We start from the raw sequence: 20,330 nt of genomic DNA, 5'->3' as shown, positions 1-20,330 counted from the left end.
CCCTGTCCAGAACTGCGTTATAGAATCTTGTGTCCATCCGGTTGATTTCAAATCTGTAAAGCACATCTGTCATTTCTGAAATCTTGATTCTATTTCTGAAAAATCTACCTTCACAAAAACCTCTCTAACTTTAGGACCGAAATGTAACTGTCATATTGAAGCTAAGATCCTAAGCTTTCTAACAAACACAAAACGACATTCCAATTCCTTATAGTTTTTCTGTAATCGCATTTCACGCACATGGAAAAAGTGCAGCGAATTGCAATTTAGCTCAATTTCAACACATGTCAGAATAGCTGTTTCTTGTTTGCAGCTGCTGAATTTCGTTTTCAATTTGATAATCATTCATGAATCATTGCTAGTGTTGACCTGAACCAATCTAAAGTAATTCTCACTAGCGCTGAATCTCCTTTAGTGAATTAAAATCAATTTAGCATATTTTCACTTTCACTGCAATCACATTCAAAAGTATTTTTGTCTGTTTTAAAATCATACCTGTTTCTCTAAGCTTGCTGGCGGAACTGGAATTGAACTGCCTTCTTGATTGTATCCCTGAAACCTGTGTGCCCTCATTTTCATCTCTTCATATTGCCTAGGGGGGGAGTGAGTAGTCACAGGGGAAAAAGTGACCATATTATCTTTTGATTGAAATCATATCGAGTCTATTTCTGTGTTGCATTCTTTCCCATTATTGCATTTCCTGGAATCACATAAAGTATTCTCTGCTACCGTATCCTCCATATTCATACTCCTAAGTGATTAAAGAGATTGTTGATTTTGTAATATTACCCCTTGTTGATTACCGTCCATATTCATAAGTGTGCTATTCAGATATTATTCTGTTCATAAAAGTGTGATATAGATATTGTTTAATTCTTCAAATAAACCTTTTAATTTGCAAAACAAACAAACCTACTTCTTGGCTCAGTGAGATCAGGGGGATTCAAAGAGAGGGGTGTTATATAAGGGTTCATCATCTGGATTTAAAGAACTTTGACATAAAAAGATATAAATGAGGGCTTCCATTGGGCATCCCAGACTAGGCATTTACTTAGTTGGAGTGCTGCATTGAAGTCACTTACAGGACAATGATCTGACGAAGAGAACTGTGTACACTGAGCAAGGTGTACTGTGGTGGCTGGGGAGTGATGGGGCAAACAAGTGTAGACACTGAACGTTCCCCAAAGATACACAGCAGGGAAGGGGACCACACTCAAATGGTTTAATTTCTCAATCATTATTACTAAACATCCTATATTTCAAAAGAACTCTATACAATAGTGCGATGTTGAAATAAAGGGTATGCCCTATTACTCTATCATCCTTTAACCAATTGTGGCTATAACTCAACTGCACACTGCAAGAAGACCCCTCCAGGTCAATGGTAAATTCAAGATTGAATCGACATTACGATTAACCAGCTGTTCATCAGGTTCCAAGTAAATTCAAACCAAAGTCAACACAACAGATGTATTGAATTCCTCTGCGTTTATTCAAATTAAAAAGTAGTCTACATAAGCCCTCTAAATCATAATCACATTTTGAACAAGGTCAACAGAAATGACAATTAGATGCTGACAGTCAAATATAAATAACTCATGACAAGAGTTCTAAATGTTAACCCTCTCAGTCCCAACTTCAGGGATACACCCTTGTCAGGTTCCTATAGCACATTAAAAATAAAATATTCACATTTTAACAGTGATAAAGAAAGCAAATAACAATATTCCTTTCCTTTCTCCCAGAGTAACAGCCAATACCCAACCTGATAGTAAAGATCTAACAGCAATCAATGACTCCACATGATCAACTTACCCAACTCTTGCATTGAGGTGAATACCAGTCAAACAATAAAAATACTGTCATGACACAGAGATACCACTCAGGATTTCAAAAAGCATGAGTGCACTGTAAATGAAATTAGGAATTAAGAATTAGTACTCTGTTAGTATGTGCATCGGTTTGATCACCAAATGTTCATCTCCACCAAACCTGATGTACTCACTCTGCACCACAAACGGATAATCTCCTGCAACCTCCAGGACAACAACTGGACGCAGGCGAGAACGCAGGGTGCCCATCTTTAGAGAACTGTGAGGGGCATCCTGCGTCACCGCGCACAGGACGTTATAACCATACAGGAAGTGAAATTTAGACAAAACCATGCGCCATTTTAGAGTGTGGAGATCAAGCTTCAGACTAAAAGTTATTAGTTGAATTAAGGAAAAATAACCCACCCAATAGAGTTTTAAAATAAAAAGTTGAAGTATTCACCTAGAGGGTGCCCAAATTAAAAGCAACACAAGTTTACAATATGTCAGATAGAAAACTGAATGTGTCAAACCACTACACCGTTCATGTTGTAGATAGCACATCAAACTTCCCAATAAGAAAAAAAACAACTAGAATAACACACATCCAACTCCAGTGCTAAGAAGTCAGAAAATAAGGTGGATGAAAGCGGGTCGCTAACATCAATAATTATCTAACAGTGCAAATTCCTGTATACAAACTTAAAAACAAATGGCAAGCCGCCAACAACTTTTAAAGTCCAAAGATCCCCGTGGCAATTAATGCATCACACTGCTATAGTAATAGACAAAGTACTAAAATAGACAATTAAATAAGACAGTTGAAGTCAAAATCAATGTTCATGCCTTTAGGCGTCAATGAGACTAGTGCCTCAATACAATACATTTCAAGTTGATGCAAACGTAACATGTTACCTCTTCTTTTGTGTAAAGACACTTGTTCCAAAACAACAAACTTGATATATTACAATGTGTGGCACTGCTCTTCGAAGTGGGATGCCACTTGTGATATTGGATTCCTGTTGCGGATCTGGAATTTTAGCTCTGTCCAGAGAGTTGTCACTGTTCTTGTTGTTAAGCCCGCAAAGTATAGCCCACATGGGCAGTGTAAAGCATAAATTACATTAAATTAATCACATATCACAAAGCTCAACAACTAAATCTCCTTCCCACTATACGGATGTCTAATGCAAGGGCCTCTAATCAAGTTGTTGCAGTGTTGTCAGTTGTGACAAAGGTAGGTCCTTAGTGTAGTGGTACTGGATGATAGGGCAGCGCCTCATTCAGCATGTACTAACATGTTCCATAATGAGGTTGCATTTCTGTATGCAAAAGTAGTCAATCTATCAAACAAGTCAGCTATTACTGTGTCATGCTATAATATGTTCCATTATTTAGAGATGATTTGATCTTTTGATGTTCTTGTAATAAACACTCTCGATTCAAACTCTCAACTCCCCAAAGATAACCATATTCAGATAATTGTAACTGTAATTGTAATTGGTTATTTATAATGCGCTTAATACCCAAAGGTTTCTAAGCGCGGACCCGGGGATCGAACCTGTGGTGCTCTGCATCATCTTGCTTCCAAGGCATGTTGCCTCTGAGCTATCCCCCCGAGACATGTGCTCCGCCCCCTAGATTTAAAGAATAATTGGCTCCTTGGTTGCCTCCCTGCTCTGGCAAGTTCCTGTCTGTGAAGGGGCCATCAGCACATAGAGTAGCCTGATGGAACAGTGTTTGCATCAGGGAGCAACCAACTTTGAGACAAGAGGGTGAACCACAGTGAGTAGCTGCTTACAAGATAGAGGTAGGTGGAACTGTCAGGGCAGCAGCCATTGTGTAGCAGTGGATCCCGATCCTATCTTTGGGGAACCATGTGCAATACTTACAATGTCAGCACAAGTGTGTCACTTAGCTGGCAGAAAAGGTCTACTGACACAATATGAGTGTTATCTTTGGCCTCCTGGGCCCTCTGATGCCAGTTTTTTGTGTAGCGTGTTTGTGGGCTGGAGTGCTGGTAGAGTTGCACTTTTGTGTTGATTTATGGTGGCTAGCTTCCCATTGTTGAGGGGTGCTGGGGTGGCAAGCAACCACTCCAAAAAAGATGAAGAATTTGGGAGAGGTGGGAGTGCAGAGAACTAGGTAGCTCCAAACAGGCTCAACTGCAAATGATGAGGCACCGCATTTTGGCACAAATAGTGTGAGTTCCACTCCATGCGATCATCTTCCTGGCAAGGCAGAGCAGTATAGACCATAGATGTTTCCACTAAGGAGAGGGAAACCAGGAAGTTAACTGCAGACCTCTCTTAGGGTTTGGGTGCTACTGGCAAATGTGGCCTGAAGACCTCTCCAACCATGTCTTTGCTGGGTCTGGATCAGACAGGTGTTAACTGCTCCAGAGAAGGCCAGGTTGGACTGGGGCCCTGGTTAAGATACCGCTAGGTGTAGAGGTTCAACCCCAGACCTGGTTTTGCCTTGTGTCTCCCAGATTATTTAGTAGGCAGTAGTGCATATTTAGTTGTGTTAACTAGGTGATGTTCGAACTAAGTAGGTGATTTGTAATTATTGTGGCCTTCTCCTAGGGGAGGAGAGGTAATTACACATTAAACGTGTAGCACACTATGGGCCTCATTACGGGGTTGCTGGTAAAACCCGTCAGTAGGCCACGGGTTATCGGCAACCCCATAACACCATTACCGCCGCCTGATATCCCGGTGCCTATTGGACTCCATGGAAATGGGGTCACTGAAGCACCGGCAATTGTGCCGGTGCTTCAGTGAGAGACAAATCGGTAGTTGCCCGGAAATCAGGTCTGCCGGGGGATTCGTAGCCCCTACCGGCATTCTCATAGTATGGTGGTTCAGAAAGGGTGCTGGTAGCAACATATTATTTCCGGACTGCCATACTTGTAATGAGGCCCCCTGTGTTTATACTGGTCTCACTAGCATAGTTGTGACTATCCTGCAGTTAAGACTTATTCTATGCTTGTTACTTTGCCAATGTCACCTCATTTTGAAGCTGGGAGGGGCTCTATAGAACAGGAAAACCTGGAGATGAATATGGTTGAGATTTTCAGAGTACTTCTCCCAGGTCGCATCCCACTGAACTGCATACAGACATCTCATTAATGAAGAAAGTGAGGAGTCTTTCACCATCGCCACTAGCATGGTTCACCGGCTGTTAATGAGTCTAGTTATAACCCTGAATACCCATGAAGAGAGCCCTAACAAGAGTTACGGCACCTTACTGGAGAAGCACTTATTTGCAGGAATGCACCACCATGGAACCTTGTCCCTGCATGACAAGACTTCAGCAGTGTGAGCATAAAGTTTGGTTTTCATTGATCACACCCACCCTATCCATTTGAACAGTAGGAGCAACAGTGCACCACAGAGAGCAAACATGGAGCTGTGCATAGGAGGTGAGACTTCAACCTAGCCTCGAAGTGGCCAGTTTGTCAGGATACTGTTCATTTCCACAGATCCCTTACTAAAGTGGGCTGCCTATAGCCTCAGGCTTCTCTAGTGGAAACACTGCACGGGGGGAAATGGGATACAGGTAACTTCAGGGAATGAGAATCAGCAACATGACCAAAAACGTCATGATTATTATAAATTTACTTTGTTGCAGGTTCAAAGTGTCTTATAAAAAGTCAATGGGTTATCGACGTTAGTGGGCACTCAGTTTTATTTTCTATCCAAGATTCATTCACAGTATAATTCTGTAAGATATGCAATAGTTTACACTGTATTTTATCTACTTTTTTGTATGTAGTTCAAGTTGGCTCACGCAAGTATCATATCTTCAAATTTACACTATTTTCCAAATGGCTTTTAAATTGGCATTAATATGCAGATGTGTCTTCATTTGCAGGGAGGTGCTGTGCTTGGACCTGCTTTACCTAAGAGTCATCACTGGTTGCGCCGATGGCAAAATACGCGTGTTTAACTTCCTCAATGGGGACTGCCTAAGGGTGGTGAGAGTCAACAGCCAAGCAGACCCTGTGGCTTCCTTCTGCATCCGAGGCAACAGGTAAGTTAGCCAGAATCCTATTGTCTGGTGTCCAAGGGTCATCTCAAGCTCCCCTGGATGCGCTCCAGCGAGATTGTCTCTCTTCGTGTTTGCAGTAAGTGTACAAGGGTCTGAATACCCCATGGCTTAGGCTGTAGTTAAATACATACAATGTAACAGAATGCAGCACGCAGTTAATCCAGACGACGAACCTAGATCACAGAACATACATTACAACCTAAGTACATATATCACCTTCACCAGTCACATCTGCCTCTTGGGATCACAGGTCCTAGAAACAGCATGAATCTTTTGGTTCTTATATTACCAACTGCAAATAAATCTGCAATATAGATGTTGCCACCAACGTGTAGCTTCATAGTTAGGGTGATGAAACCCTTACATAAGCGGGCAAGCTCTTAACTAATACATAACAACACTAAGTAAGAAAAAAATAATTGGGCCCTTTCACAAAGATGTTACAAAGCCTAATTCTCACTTTTATTTTTTTGGTATTTATAATTTGTATTAAAGTTTATGTGAACCATTACAACATAAAGCAATTAACCACAGTCCAAAGTTCATTAACATTTCTTAAACATTTTGCAGAATTGTCATACCCCCCAAACCCCATGGCCCGTATTCAACCTTCTAACAAGTTTAAATTAATAGAAGGTCCATTCATTCTCCAGCTGCTATGTAGAACGCTTATATATGATCATGGGAAGCCCAGCCGGCATGCTTCCAGACATCATATTTCTAGTAAATTCTACCCATATCTATACCTAGGTTTGCCTTACGGCAGGAAGGTGGCCCCCTAGTGCCAATCCGGTTGTCTCTGTGTCACTTCCATACCCATCCTGGTCTACCTCTCCATCACTCTCTAACTGAGCTGTAAGAAGTGTTCCCAAATTAATTAAAATAAAACCTGCCTCTTTGTCTCTCCCCCTGTGTATTAAGTATTCAAAGGAGGCAACCTTAACCATTTCATGCTCCCATGTACTGATTTTTGGGGATGCGGTGGACCTCCACAGTCTTTGAATTACCATTTTTGCCACCATCAACGCTGTGTTCAGCCATCTCTCAACCATCCTAGGTATGTTCTGTAGCCCTGACATGTCGTGCAGAATGCAGATCCCTGGGTTTTTCTGAAGGTCCCAACCATGTGAGTCCCGGATCGCTCCCCAAACATCATTCCTGTACCCTTGTAATAACCAATATGACCATAAAATGTGTGCAAGGTCCCCTTCAAGTGCCTGGCATCTTCAACACCATGAGTCATTCAAAATCACTGGCACCCTAAGTCTTTCTGTAGTCCAGTGCCACCCCTGTAGTATCTTATATTGCGTCAATCTAAGTCTTTTTCACTAACTTCCCTATCAAAATTGTGAAATATGCTTCGAGTTGTCTCCTCCATAAACGGTTCCACCAGAATTGCCTGCCACCAGCTCACAATTGTCGAATTTACTCTGCTCCGTGTATAGCGCCTCTATCAACACAGAATACAGCGCTCTCACCAACACCATACCACTTTTCCAGCCCATAGGCAGAGTTGCAATCAGAGAATTATTGAGAGAATACTTCTGTGCTTTAAAAGCATCCTGCATACAATGGCCTAGCTGTGCATGCCTTCACTTCATTAAAATTCAAACAGCGCTCTCCACTCACTATATCCTTCAAACGAGTTATGCCTGCCTGGACCCACTTCTTCTCAGAGGATCGGCTTCCCTCGAACCCTAACTGTTATTGTTCCAGATAGGTACCACCAGAGTGCCAAAGTCTGTCCACTTTAAGAAGGATGTGAGCCCTCATCCATATTACCAAATTTGTACTTAAGGTGCCGCTTGTCCCTTCCACCCTCATTAAAACCCAGTGCCACCCCTTTCTTCTGGCTATTCTCCTGTTCCCACACCACCCAGGCTGCTCTATGCTCCCCTTCTCTAAGGAATACCTCAATCTGCGAGAGCCGTTGGGCTAGGTAGTATAATTCTTCATTGGGCAATCTCAATCCCCCTGCATGTGTAGGTGCAAATAATTTCTCAGCCTCTTGCTCCCCCATACAAAAGTTTGAATCCCCTTTGTACCAAATATGTCGTTTAACTCTGGTTGAAGGCGTCTATAGGAATGCAGGTATTCAGGTTAGGCTTAAACAGCAGGGTGATATGTCATCCAGACTTCAAACACACTCTGGCATGAGGCAGGGTTGTGTAATGACGCCATGGATCTTTAATCAGTACTTGTCTGATGTGGCTGAGTGTCTGATTAAGGAGGGACTTCTTGCCCCACGAGTAGGCTTATCTAAAATCATCTGGTTGGCCTACGCGTACAATTCCCTGCTGTTTGATTCCACCAGGGTGGGACTTCAACATCTGCTTGTCACCTTTGCGATCTATGCCAAGGATAACGGCCTGGTAATCAACCTGATTAAAAGCAAAATCCTTGCAATTACGAAGGGGGAGCACAAGAAATTGCGTCCAACCTGGTCTTTGGAGGGTTCTAGGGTGGGCACCTCCCCCAGTGTGACCTATTTGGGTTACCATGTGGGTGCATATAAGGGGTTGGGAGCACAGTTGGAAATTTTAGCACATAAAGCTAAATTAATGGGAACCCAAATGTTGAAAATTGGCCGCAAATTTAGAACATTTTTGATCAAGCCGGCGCTCATGTTCTTTTGAAGGGAAAGTGGTTCCTAAATTGGGCTACGGTTTGGAACTGGGTCTGAAGCAGTAATGCATACATTGAACCAGATAGAAGGCAGAATCTGGAGATGGATCCTTGGCATTCCCAATGCGGTACCTTTAACTGCAATTCGGTGTGAATTGGGTTATACCTCTATATGGGCCTGAGTTCAATGGAAGATGCTCCTGTTATATGCCAAAATTAAGGCCCCTACCCTCAATACTCTGTATGAGTGGATAGGAAAGAACATAAATTCTTCTGGTTTCCTATAAACATTTGCCACTGACTGCAGGAAGATCCTTCAACACATAGATTCAAACCTGGAACCCTTAATCAGCAACCCCATGTTAACAAAAAAGAGGCTGCTAGATAAGGATAGGATCTCCACACTTGAAACTTTCCACTCCTATAAATCCATGTCTCATCTCTCGCATGAGCACAAGAAAAGAGGATCCCTCTCCAAAATTCTTTCTCTCTTCCCAAACAGATATCATCGCGGCTTGTTGTTACGGCTGCTTATGAAACATTCTTCCGACTAAGGATATACTACTCAAAAGAAATCATGTAAACATGGTGGACTGTCTATTTAGATTTTGTCATTCCGAGCAGGAAACAGCAAAACATCTTCTTTTGGGTTGTGTACAATTGGTTAATATAGGAAAATCCTTTTTGGGTCGCTTGAGGGACTCTCATTTATGCTCTTCCATTGATTTGGTTTGGAAACGTTGTTTGAATATCCAAAATACACAAGAAGGCTTAGCAATATATGGGTTCCTAAAGGGCCTTAAATTAGACGTTTAAATTGGACACTTTTTAGATGTTCTCAAACCAGGTGTTTGTGTTTCTTATGTTCTTCTTATGTTTAAAGGTTTAAGTCCTTTTTTCTTATTCACTTCTCTTAAATGAATGTTTATATGCTATGTTATATGATGGATATACTTCTTTCTTGTAAAATGTGTCCTTTTTTTCTTTTCTCTTATTTTATCCGAGTAAAAATGTTTGTAAATTTTTGTTTAAACCATATCCAAATTAAAAAAAGATGTTTTTTAATCTTGCTATCACCACCATCTTAACTATCTGGACTCGCCCTCATATAGATATATTCAGCGAGGACCACTGAGTAAAAATCTAGCTGCATTTTAACCCACGTTAGTTTTATATTATGCATAATAATGTTCCTTAGACCTTTATTCAAATTAATCTGTAAATACTTGCGGCGCGCTTCTACCCATTGCAGTTTAGTTCCTTTAATACAGACCTTGAAAGTACTTGCATTTAAAGGCACAGCCTTGCACTTATTCCAGTTCACCCTGTAACCTGAGAAGGACGAGAAAGTGTCCATCACCTGCATCAACTCTGCTACTGAGTAGTCAGGATCCGCCAGAGTCAACATAACATCATCAGCATACAGCAAAGCCTTTTTTCCCCCACCAGTGTTTGAATCCCTCCAATTTTATTGTTTAATCGAATGGCCATTGAGAGAGGCTCAAGCGCTAGAATAGAAAGTAATGGGGAGTGGGGTCGTCCATGACTCGTTCCCCTGCATGTATAGGAGTGTAACTTTCTTGATAAAATCATGCCCCAAAGCGAACTTCTCCAGCGTCCTGAACAGAGATACCCCCAGTCCACCCGATCAAATGCCTTTTCAGCATCTAACGAAAGGGCTATTTTTGGGTTGGTTCCCCCTCGCCCCTGCCAGATTATGTGTAGTAGCAGCCGCACATTATCTCTCACCAACCTGCCTGTCACGAAACCAACCTGGGTCTCATGAACTAATTCTGTGATTCATTTTTAAGCTGTGTCACCAATACCTTCGCTAGAATTTTAATGTCTGTGTTTGTTAATGAGATCGGTTTAGGAATGATGGTCAGAATCGCAGCGTACAAATTTGTTCTAAGTGTCCCTACTTCTTAAGCTTCATGAAGCATTTTGGTCAGCATCTCTCCCTACCTTATAAAATTCATTAGGCAGACCATCCTCCCCAGGTGACTTCCCACTACTCATCCCTGCTCTACTATCCCTCACTTCCCCCATTGTTATCGGACCACCAAGTATTTGTCGATTTTCCTAGTCTAGTCGCGGGAGGGGTAATGCATCCATAAACTGATTCTCAGTCACTCACTCCATCGCAGAGTCTGCAGAATATAGCAATTCATAGAAAAGGTGGAATTCCTGCATTATGTCACCCGGGTCTGTCACATACATACCCGAACCCTTGAATTGAATCATAGCAACCCCATTTGCTCCTCCCTTTGATTGAGCTGCGCTGCTAGTGTGCGGCCTGCCTTCTCCCCCTGCTCATAATGCGCAGCTCTCAAATGAAAGAGGGAGTACTCAGCCATTTTTGTGAAATACATTTATTTCGAACTTTACCTACCGTATCATCAGCAACGTGGCTTCACATGGCCGCTTTTCATATTGCTGCATTGACTCTTTCACTTTATTCACCAGGGATGTCAAATAATCCTGGTCTGTTTTTTTCTTCCTGGCACTTTTAAAAATCATTGTCCCCTGAAACATGTTTTCCCTGCAGCCCAAAGAGTGCCCACTGAGCCCACTGATAATACATTGAGTCTGAAATATTCTTCAATAACATCTATCAGTTCAGATCCATCTTTCAGGTTTTTCAACATCCTGACATTCAATTTCCACCTGTTAGCACTCCGTCTTGTTATGGGAGTGTCTATAACCAGAGCTATTGGATCATGATCGGATATACCCCCCGAGAGCATGCCACAGTCGAACAGTGCCTGCTTCGAAATTACAAAAGGATGAATCCTTGACCGTGTTCCATGCACACACAAGAGGAAAGTATATATTCTCTGGCCATAGGATTGAATAATTGCCATGGGTCCACCAGTCAATGGTCCATCAACAATTGTTTTAGCATTTCCCAGTCAACGTGTTTATCTGATTTATCAAGGTATGGGTCTAGTGCTAAGTTCCAGTCAACCCCTAATAAAATGTGGTTTCTGCTCCTCTCTGCTAAAATTATGGTAACAAACGAGAAGAATGCTTGCTTATCGCTGTTGGGAGAATATATGGATCCTATTATTGGTACATTCTCCCCCACATGTGCTTTGATTGCCAGCAATCTCCCCTCACTATCCGACCATACTTATCCTGATAGGTAATGATTTCTGCAGTAAAATAGCTCCTCCACATTTCTTCTCCTTCTCTTGGCAATTGTGGTACAGTTTTCCTACCCAACCCCTATCAGCGTCTGAATTCTGCAGTAGGTTTCTTGTATCAACGCTATGTCTGCACCTTTGGAATTTAGATACTGAAGCACCTTCTTGCACTTAATGTAATTGTTTAAACCATTGACATTTAGAGTGATTATCTTAACGGTCTGAGTTGCCATCCAACGCCTTATTGACATGTTTATTTCGGCCATTGTATTTCCTATGTCTCACCTCCTTAATTTTACAAAACCGTCTGCTAGTGCAAGTACACCCCACATGTGAGACTGCCACATCCCAGATAACCGCATTAAAAAAGAAAGGAATCAACTGTATACAGCACATCGTGAGCTCCCTACCCCTGTCCTCCACCCCTCACTTTCCACCCTCCATGCACTCCTCCCTTCCCGCTCATTCACAATGGGCAGACATCGGTCTGACTAACTCCCTCCATTCAAGTCTTCCTCTGAGAGATCCACCAGGTAAATTTCAGGGAGGCGACTTGTGGGATGTTTTTACCCATGCATCCAAGCCCTACCATAAAACTGTGCAGTACTTGCATGGAAAACATCATGATGGCCAGAACTCCCCGGGGAGTGCACAGGAAAAACATGAAGAATAGGCTGCCACCCATTTTTGCCTATGTTGTGAGCACAGGAGGGCACTGCCTAAAACCACCATTGGGCTACACACACAGTAGCCTGAAACCATTGGGAATGGCAATGCTGATTGCCAAAAAGCAACTCAGAACTGTGGGGAATTCATTTTCTTAATCCCAAAAATGGTTGCAATACCGGTACTCACCACTATCAGAAAGCCGGCGTTTTAAAACCACCAGACGTTTGTGTAAAACTGAACAAATGAAACAAAACCAGGCCAAGGAAAGACTTGCTAAGAGGTGGATACAATGTAAAACTATATTCTGAAATGACTTGAAGGAAGTAATTATTTAATGTATATGTAAAACTTGTAAGTTTGATTTAAACTGGGAACAAAAAGTGACATTTAGCTGAAACCTGGCTTAATGAAACTGGATTCTGCCTGACAACTATCCCCGACAGGAGCTGAAACCTGCTCAGCAACTCTTCCCAGGCCTAGCTGCATCCTGCTGCCCCTTACCAAAAGGAGTTGACACCTCTCTGATTAGATTAGGGGTGGAGCACCTGGGAACTGGAAGGGACAGAACAATGCAACTTCCTTGACTCGGCAAATGTTATATTGGGGGCGTCGTAAAGTGGCTTCCTCTTGGGGGAAACTGGGAGGGGCAGTGCCTCTGCCAGCCAGCTGAGCTTGGGGGAAGTGGATAAACCAGTTATTCCACCATGTGATGTGGGAAGCCACACCCCTTTTTGACCAGGGCATACTTTTAAAAAGATGGATAATTCATAGTACGGACCTGTCAAAATTATATAAATAATATCATTATTCTTTTGATTTTTCTGTGCACATTTTAAGAGGTGTTAGGACCCTGTGGTATGTTCCTGGGGATAGTAGCGGAAAAATGGTTGCTACTCCAAATGTATGCATGTTAAAAATCGGACACTTTATCATCTGAAACCCATCTCCGTGGTGCACATTTGTGTAAAATCTGGAAAGGTTTAGAGGTCGTTATCTGGATGAAAAGGGGAGAATTCTGTCATCAGTGGACACGACATCGTACAAAGACAGGGATCGGATGGTTTGGTGCTACAGAAAATATGTAAACTGGACCTATAATATGAGAAAAATGGTGCATAGATAAATAGGTATTTGGGTCAGAAATAGATTTGTGTGCAAATTGACCAGGGGAGGATCCTCTGACCCATAAACAGACCTCATCATGATGACAATCCAGTTCTTTCCCCCAATCATGGGAGAGGGGAGAATTGGGCCAATGACAAGTAGAGAGGGGCAGGCTTAGCTAGGCCCAGGCACACACCCATTTTCAAAACACATAAAAAGAGACTGCTGGGACAGGTAGAGACATTCAATTCCATTTGCTGCGGAGCATGCTGACCGACGACTTCACATCCAGAGATCCAGACTTCAAATCCATCAATCTCCAGAACCTGTAGCAGAAATTAACTCCAGAATTTGTAACAGAGAGGCCTGAATCCACCAGCTGAATCCTCTTCAGCAGGCCTCAAAACCAACCAAACTATTCAACAGCCGGGCGAGCTGTTTGAATTTTTGCCAAGAATTTTTGCAAGAACCTGTAGCAGTATCCAGAAAGCAGTGCTGTATCCAGAACCCGAGAGAACCACAAACCAGACCGTTGTGAGCAGATCCGGTGCTTGACAGACCCAGAGAGCAGAGCTGACCCAGATAGCCGGGACTTCAGAACCACCCGCCGGAAGTCCCGTCCAACCTGACCAGACCGTGATGAGGCCTATTTCAAATTGATATTGTGAGTACCTAGCAGAACTGTGCAGAACCAATCTATTAGTTAAAATAAGAACAGCCTCCTAGAAATCGTGTCATCTGTCATTTTTAAAGCTGCACAACTGTCACCTGTCAATTCTGCAGCTGCAAGCTGTCATCTGTCATTTTGAGTTTTACTTTAAATCCGAAAATCTACCTTTATGAAATCGTCCGTATCTCTGGAACCGTTTGGGCTAGGAACGTGGGTTAACTTTCATTTTAAAGCTGTGATTCTAGGCTTTCCAACGAACCTGGGACTGACTTCCTATACTTTTTCCGCAATCACGATTTACGCACTCGCGAAATTTACTGCGATTTGCGATTTTGGCTAAATTTCTCCACTTGTCAAAATAGCAGCTCCATTCTTTCTTTTGTTAAAATCCATTTGCAACTTGGTAATAACTCATAGAGCATTGCTAAAGTGAGCCTGAACTGATACCAACAAGCATCTCTCACTCACCCTGAACCTCTAGAGGGAATTAAAAGCAATTTTAGCACCTTTTCACTTCCCTGCAAACCACATTAAAGTAATTCGCCTGTGTTTAAAACTCATCCCTGTTTTCTCTAAGCTTGCTGGGGGAACTGGAACTGTGTATTGCATTATAAAGTGTGATTTGTTGGGATTCTTGAAGACTGTGTGCTCTCCTTCCATTTCTTGTATTGCATAGGGGGGAGTGAATTGTCAAAAGAAAAAGTGATCATATTACAAGTTATTTCTGTACTGCATTTTATTCCACTTTGCATTTCCTTGAAACCATCAAGCATTTTCAGCTAGCTCATCCTCTACACTACTCCTAAGTAACCAAATCAGTGTACCCCTGTAACATTATCCATTGTTGATCACGGTCATATTCACAAGTGTAATATCCATTATCAATTTATTTATAGAAGTGTGATATATATATATATATATATATATATATTTATATATATATATATATATATATATATATATAGTTTAAATTTTCAAATAAACCTTTTAATTTGCAAAACAAACCTACTTCTTGGCTCAGTGGGGTCAGGGGGATTCTAAGAGGGGGGTGTTATACAAGGGTTGTCATCCAGAGTACTGAACTGGACATAAAAATACATCAATAAGGGTTTTCCTCAGCATCCCAGACTAGGCATTGACTTAGCTGTAGTGTTGATTGAATATCGCTTACAAAAATGGGGGCTTTGAGCCGGGATATTCTGGGTTAGATTTACCACTTGTTCAGATTAATACAGTGTGCCAACTGACCAGATACACATATCCGGTTAGATCACCACACTATTTTACACTGTGAAAGCACCCCTCAAAGGAACGCTCTAAGGAAACAGTCTGTTTTGCAAAATAAAATACTAACTTCTGTAAGTCAGGAGGGAGATCAATCTCCAGCATGACGACCGTGGTAGATATGAAAATAGCGAGGGAGCACCTCTTACATAAGCTATTTGTGAGAGGTGAGTGGACTCATCTGGACCAGGCGGTCTGGTTGCAGGCAATCGCGCAACAGGTCACTGAAACAGGGTCAGATATATGGAGAGATCAGGGTCCCCTACATGTGGCCCTGAGCGAACTATATATGGCCCCTAAGGCAAAAGGTGAACACAATAAGATTGCCAGGATAGCGGCATATTTGTATCTATATATGGAAGTCATGCAGGACAAATGTGCTGAAGGCCAAGATCTGGCAAATAGGCAACAGATGGCGTTAGAAAAGGCCCAATCTGACCGGTCTCTTCTGATCAGAGGCTGCGCGGGAGCCAGGAGTCAGAAAATGACAGCAGACAGTACATCACTAAAATAAAGGAGGATATGGATAGGCTGCAACATGAAAAGGCTGACCAGGATACCAGATTTCTGGCCTTGCAGAAGAAGTACCAAGAAGGTTTGGACTCCCTTCTGCAGAGCCAGAAAAAGCTGGAGCAACAACTGGACTTCAACAGGGCATGCACAGAGCAGGTAGCCACCCTGCAAATTCGATTAGACAGAGAGAAAGAGGAAAGCAATAAATTGATTCTGAAAGACCTGGATACCCAGGCAGAGTTTGATCAGGAGCGCCAGAAAGCTGGTGCCTTCCAAAGGCAAAGGGACGACCTGGCGGCACAGATGCAGGCTCTTAGTCAGGAAAGGGATACCTTAGGCCAGGAAGTCTGCCACTTAAAAAGGAAAATGGAAGAAAATCACCTCCAGGGACTGGGTGACCTTCAAAAAGAACACCAGAACTTGTTAGAGCACACCAGGAGGGTTGAGGATGCTCTGGAAAGAAAGGAGCAGGCCAATAGGGACACAGCTCAGGAGGTAACCCTCCTGCAGCAAAGACTGGCCCAGTACTCCAGGACCAATCAGGAGGCACAGAGAAAGAATGAGGCTCTCTGCCAGCACAATGATAGGCTCCAGCAACAGGTAGCAATGCAGGAGAGACTGATAGAGTCTAGTAAGGCCTTAACTGAGCAACTGAAAGCGCAGGCTCTTGCATTGCAACAGGGAACAGGGGCGGATAGAGATGAGGTTCGCTGGGAAAGAAAAACTCCGGAGCATAACCTCAGGAGCCCTAGTACCAGAGGTCTTCATCTCTCCCAGTCCCTGGACTCTGCCACCCCCATGTCCCCTCGCGCACATGACCCCATGGCCACGGGGATGGCAGATTACTATCCAGCTAGAAGTATGGGGCTCATAGGCCAGTACCTCCCAGGAATGGATGGGCGGGCATCCGGGTTTGGGCACCCAAGCACAGTGCAATTTAGTGGGGAACCCCAGGAGAGTAGGCCCATTAAGGGCATCCTGAAAACCTCTGCCCAGTTAGGTCAGTGGGGGGGTACCCATCAAATCCTGGCAGCAAGGAGGGGTCTGAAGACTCCTCTGAGCATTACAGGACACAGGAGACCAGGTCCCCACATTCTGCCAGCCATTCCCAGGCTCGCAGAATCCGGGAAAACCTGGAAGATCAGACGGGCACCTCTAGGAGCAGTGCTTCTGAGTCAGAGGATGAATGGACCAGGGTTACCCGAACCAAAAATGCCAACAAGGCAAAAAGGGCCTTGCTTAAACACCCATTGAAACAAATAAAGGCAATCAGGAGTGTCATCACTCCTTATCATAAGAACGCCAAGTATTCCGTTTGGGAACACTTGGAGCTCTATGAGCAAATGATGGAGACTTTCCATTTGAAGGACAGCAGTAGCTGCATCCAGTACGTCAAATGGACATTCTCCCCAGAATACTCCAGTTTCTTTGCGGGGCTGGAGGACCAAAATCATTTAAGATGGTCACCTATAAGGCGGCCATCTTGAAACATTTTTCTGTTCACAGAAATCCTCAAGAGGCTCGCAAGGCAGCCTGCAATTTGCAATGTGGGGAGGATCAGGCCCCACAAGAGTTTGTGCAAGAATTAAAGCGTGCTTTTGCGCAGACCACCAGAAGGGTGCGCACGGATAGCAGAGAATTTATCAATACGTTTTTCCATGCCTTACCCAAATACATAATGACCCAGCTCGTGAGAGAGAAAGATCTTTAGACTGGGTCATTGAACAGGCTACCCGGATCTATGAGGTGCAGAAGCCCATCGAAAATAAAAATAATGCACAGAAAAACCCCAAAACCAACAGCACCCCTGCTGCTGCCAAGGTGGCAGAGGTAAAGGTTGCCCCCGTTTTAGATTTGGAGATGGGGGGGCCTAAAAACCTGCCTTCACCAAATAATTCACAGCCCAGAAGGCCCTTGGGCCAGTCACAGACAGGGAGTCGAGGAGGTAGTCCCACAAATGGGGTCCCCCGCTCCCCTGACTATGTAAGTCCCCGCTACAAGGGAAACCGACCCATCCTGGGTTATGTGTGGACTCCTCCAGCCCAAGGGGGGGGGATCCAGCCAAGCGCCTAACCCGGGGAACTTCCCTCCTAACTTCCCCCAGGAGGGCAGAAATTCACCAAATCCTGGGCAGAACTTTTTTCCCAGGTATCCACCCAATTTCCAACCCCAAAACCATCCATCCTCCTTTCCCCAATTCCCTGAGCCCAGACAACCTAATCCGGGAGAGGGGAGGCCAAGGGTTGAGGGGTACCCAAATCTTCCCAATCCGGGGTATTACCAGAGAAGGGATAGCTACCCTTCCCGGGATCAGCCCAGGGGAGAAAATAGAGCCCGTATCAGCCTGAGCGGGTTTCACAACTTGAGCGCCAGGTCCAAAACAGAACCCTCAGATGAGCATGCCACTGCAGAATGCCCCAAACTCTGGACCTGGTGCTCCAGAACAATGACTGGGGCAGCACCCCGATAACCCACCGGTTTCCAGGGAGGAGGCACAAGGGGAAGGGGTGTGTAATGCCTTGGATGAAGCTTCCTTTCCAACTTGTAAACAGCCCCTGGAAAACCAGGAACCGGAAACAAAATCTCCTACCCCTGAAAGTCTGCCACCCAAGGAGCAGAAAGGAGGTAGGAGAAACAAAGTACCCAAACAGGCCCAGTTTGTGGAGGAGGTACAGATCTTCCAATTTGAGGGAGAGGGATCCTCAGAGGATCCTGGGGAGAGGATCTTCTCCTTTAGAGATGGGGGAACTCCTCCCAAGGAAAAATGGGTCCCAAGGGACGCCAATTCAGACTGGGGAGATGTGGAGACTAAGCTACCGCCGCCCATCATCTCATCCCAGAACCCACAATACCGAAATCCCCTGGTTCAAACCCATCCTGGTGACTGCCTCCACAAAGGGGGGGGTGGCCCAGAACCGGAACCAGGGGAACCCACAATGGCTCTGATCTCCAGTTGCCAACTTTTTCTTTCAGATTCCCAAGACTCTCCACAGAATTCTGCCCAAATCTCTTCTCTCGCCATGTCCAAAACCAGAAAGTTAGCCCACCAGTTGTCCAAAAATGTGCATTATCTGTGCCCCCTTGAGGAGAAGGAGGGAAGATATTATGCCCCGGTACAAGTACAGGGGCAGGGTACAATTTTGGCACTGGTGGACACTGGATCCCAAGCTACCCTTCTGTCCAAAAGGGCCTTTGATGAACTAAATGCAGGAAGGGGGGATAATTAGCGTATTCCTCTCACCTCTCTTCCTTGACAACTGCAGAACTTTGACGGGAAGGAAATTCCTGTCGAGGGGACTGCAGATTTGGACATCAAAATTGGGCGACACAAGTTGAAACACCCGGTCATAGTAGTGACTCCACAGGGCACCCCTTGTTTACTAGGGAATGACCTCCTGAGAAGGTTGTCACCCCTAATAGATTGCGTAAACAAGGTCCTCTGGACCCAGACTAGTCGACCAATAAAATTAAAACAGAGTGTCAACCATGTTAGTTTAAATGGCACCTGCCACATGGTTGAACAAAAATCTGACCAAGTAGAATTTCACTTCCAGAACAACCAAATTCCAGACGTGACAGTAATAGCAGTAGGACAACAGACTGGTGATGGGGGGGGGGTCCTCTCTATTTCTGAAAATCAACCTTCCTTCCAGTTTAAGGTGGTATTCCACAATGGACGGAAACACCCTGAAATTCTTTACTAATCCACAATCAGAAACTCCCACTCCTATAGTCCAGAAAGATGTGAAATCAGCTCAGAGTCTGGCTGATATTCAGCAAATTGGAGAGAAGTTGTTCATCCCTGTTCGGTTAAATGATGGGAAGGACTCTGTTCTCGCTCGAGTGTGTGTGAACAACGGTAAGAGCTTCATCAGCGAAGCCATGTTCCGCCAACTCCCACAAGATCCAGCCATTCCCACATTTAAACTGATAGACAAATGGGAAATGGACCTGGAAGCACCTAATTCCAAACATCTCCTGCCACGCAGGTGTATGCTCAAAATCTCCATTGGCAACAAGAGCATAGTCCATAATTGTTGGGTCGTGCGAGACGTCACTGCCGCCTTTTACTTAGGCAGTGACATTCTCAATCGCTTTGCCATTAGTTTGGACCTAATAAAGCTTGGTCCCGATTAGCGGATAATCCCATGGGCTTTGATGATTCAGAAAAGGCATTTAGGTCAGCTCAATTGCTACCTTATGCAGTTGAAATTCAGATTAAAGAGGAAGTCACCACCCCAGAAAGGACCCGACAATTCTCCCTGGAAGTGAAAGTTAAAAGAGGACAAAAATTGAAAAACCCTGATGCTTATATTCATCTAAATGCTTCTCTCCAACAGCAAGGGTTAGGGGTAAACCCAACACCATTAGTCAACATAGAACATGACACCATTCCAATAGAGGTGGATAACAGCGACTTAAAGAGTATTACTCTAGCCGCAGGCACCATTATTG

The 20,330-nt window shown here is 43.9% G+C and overlaps 1 protein-coding gene across 1 annotated transcript in view; it reads left to right on the top strand.

Annotated features, from left to right (window-relative positions):
• Positions 1-20,330, top strand: part of FBXW10B (F-box and WD repeat domain containing 10B) — a 322,682-nt gene that overhangs the window by 213,600 nt on the left and 88,752 nt on the right. The window contains exon 11 of the mRNA XM_069654556.1: positions 5,688-5,846. Within this exon, the coding sequence (XP_069510657.1) occupies positions 5,688-5,846 (159 nt within the window). The remainder of the gene's footprint in view (positions 1-5,687; positions 5,847-20,330) is intronic.

This window comes from Ambystoma mexicanum, chromosome 3q, assembly GCF_040938575.1.
Source record: "Ambystoma mexicanum isolate Mex_15411 chromosome 3q, UKY_AmexF1_1, whole genome shotgun sequence".
Classification (NCBI taxonomy): domain Eukaryota; kingdom Metazoa; phylum Chordata; class Amphibia; order Caudata; family Ambystomatidae; genus Ambystoma; species Ambystoma mexicanum.
This window is presented reverse-complemented; position numbering and strand designations above follow the sequence as displayed.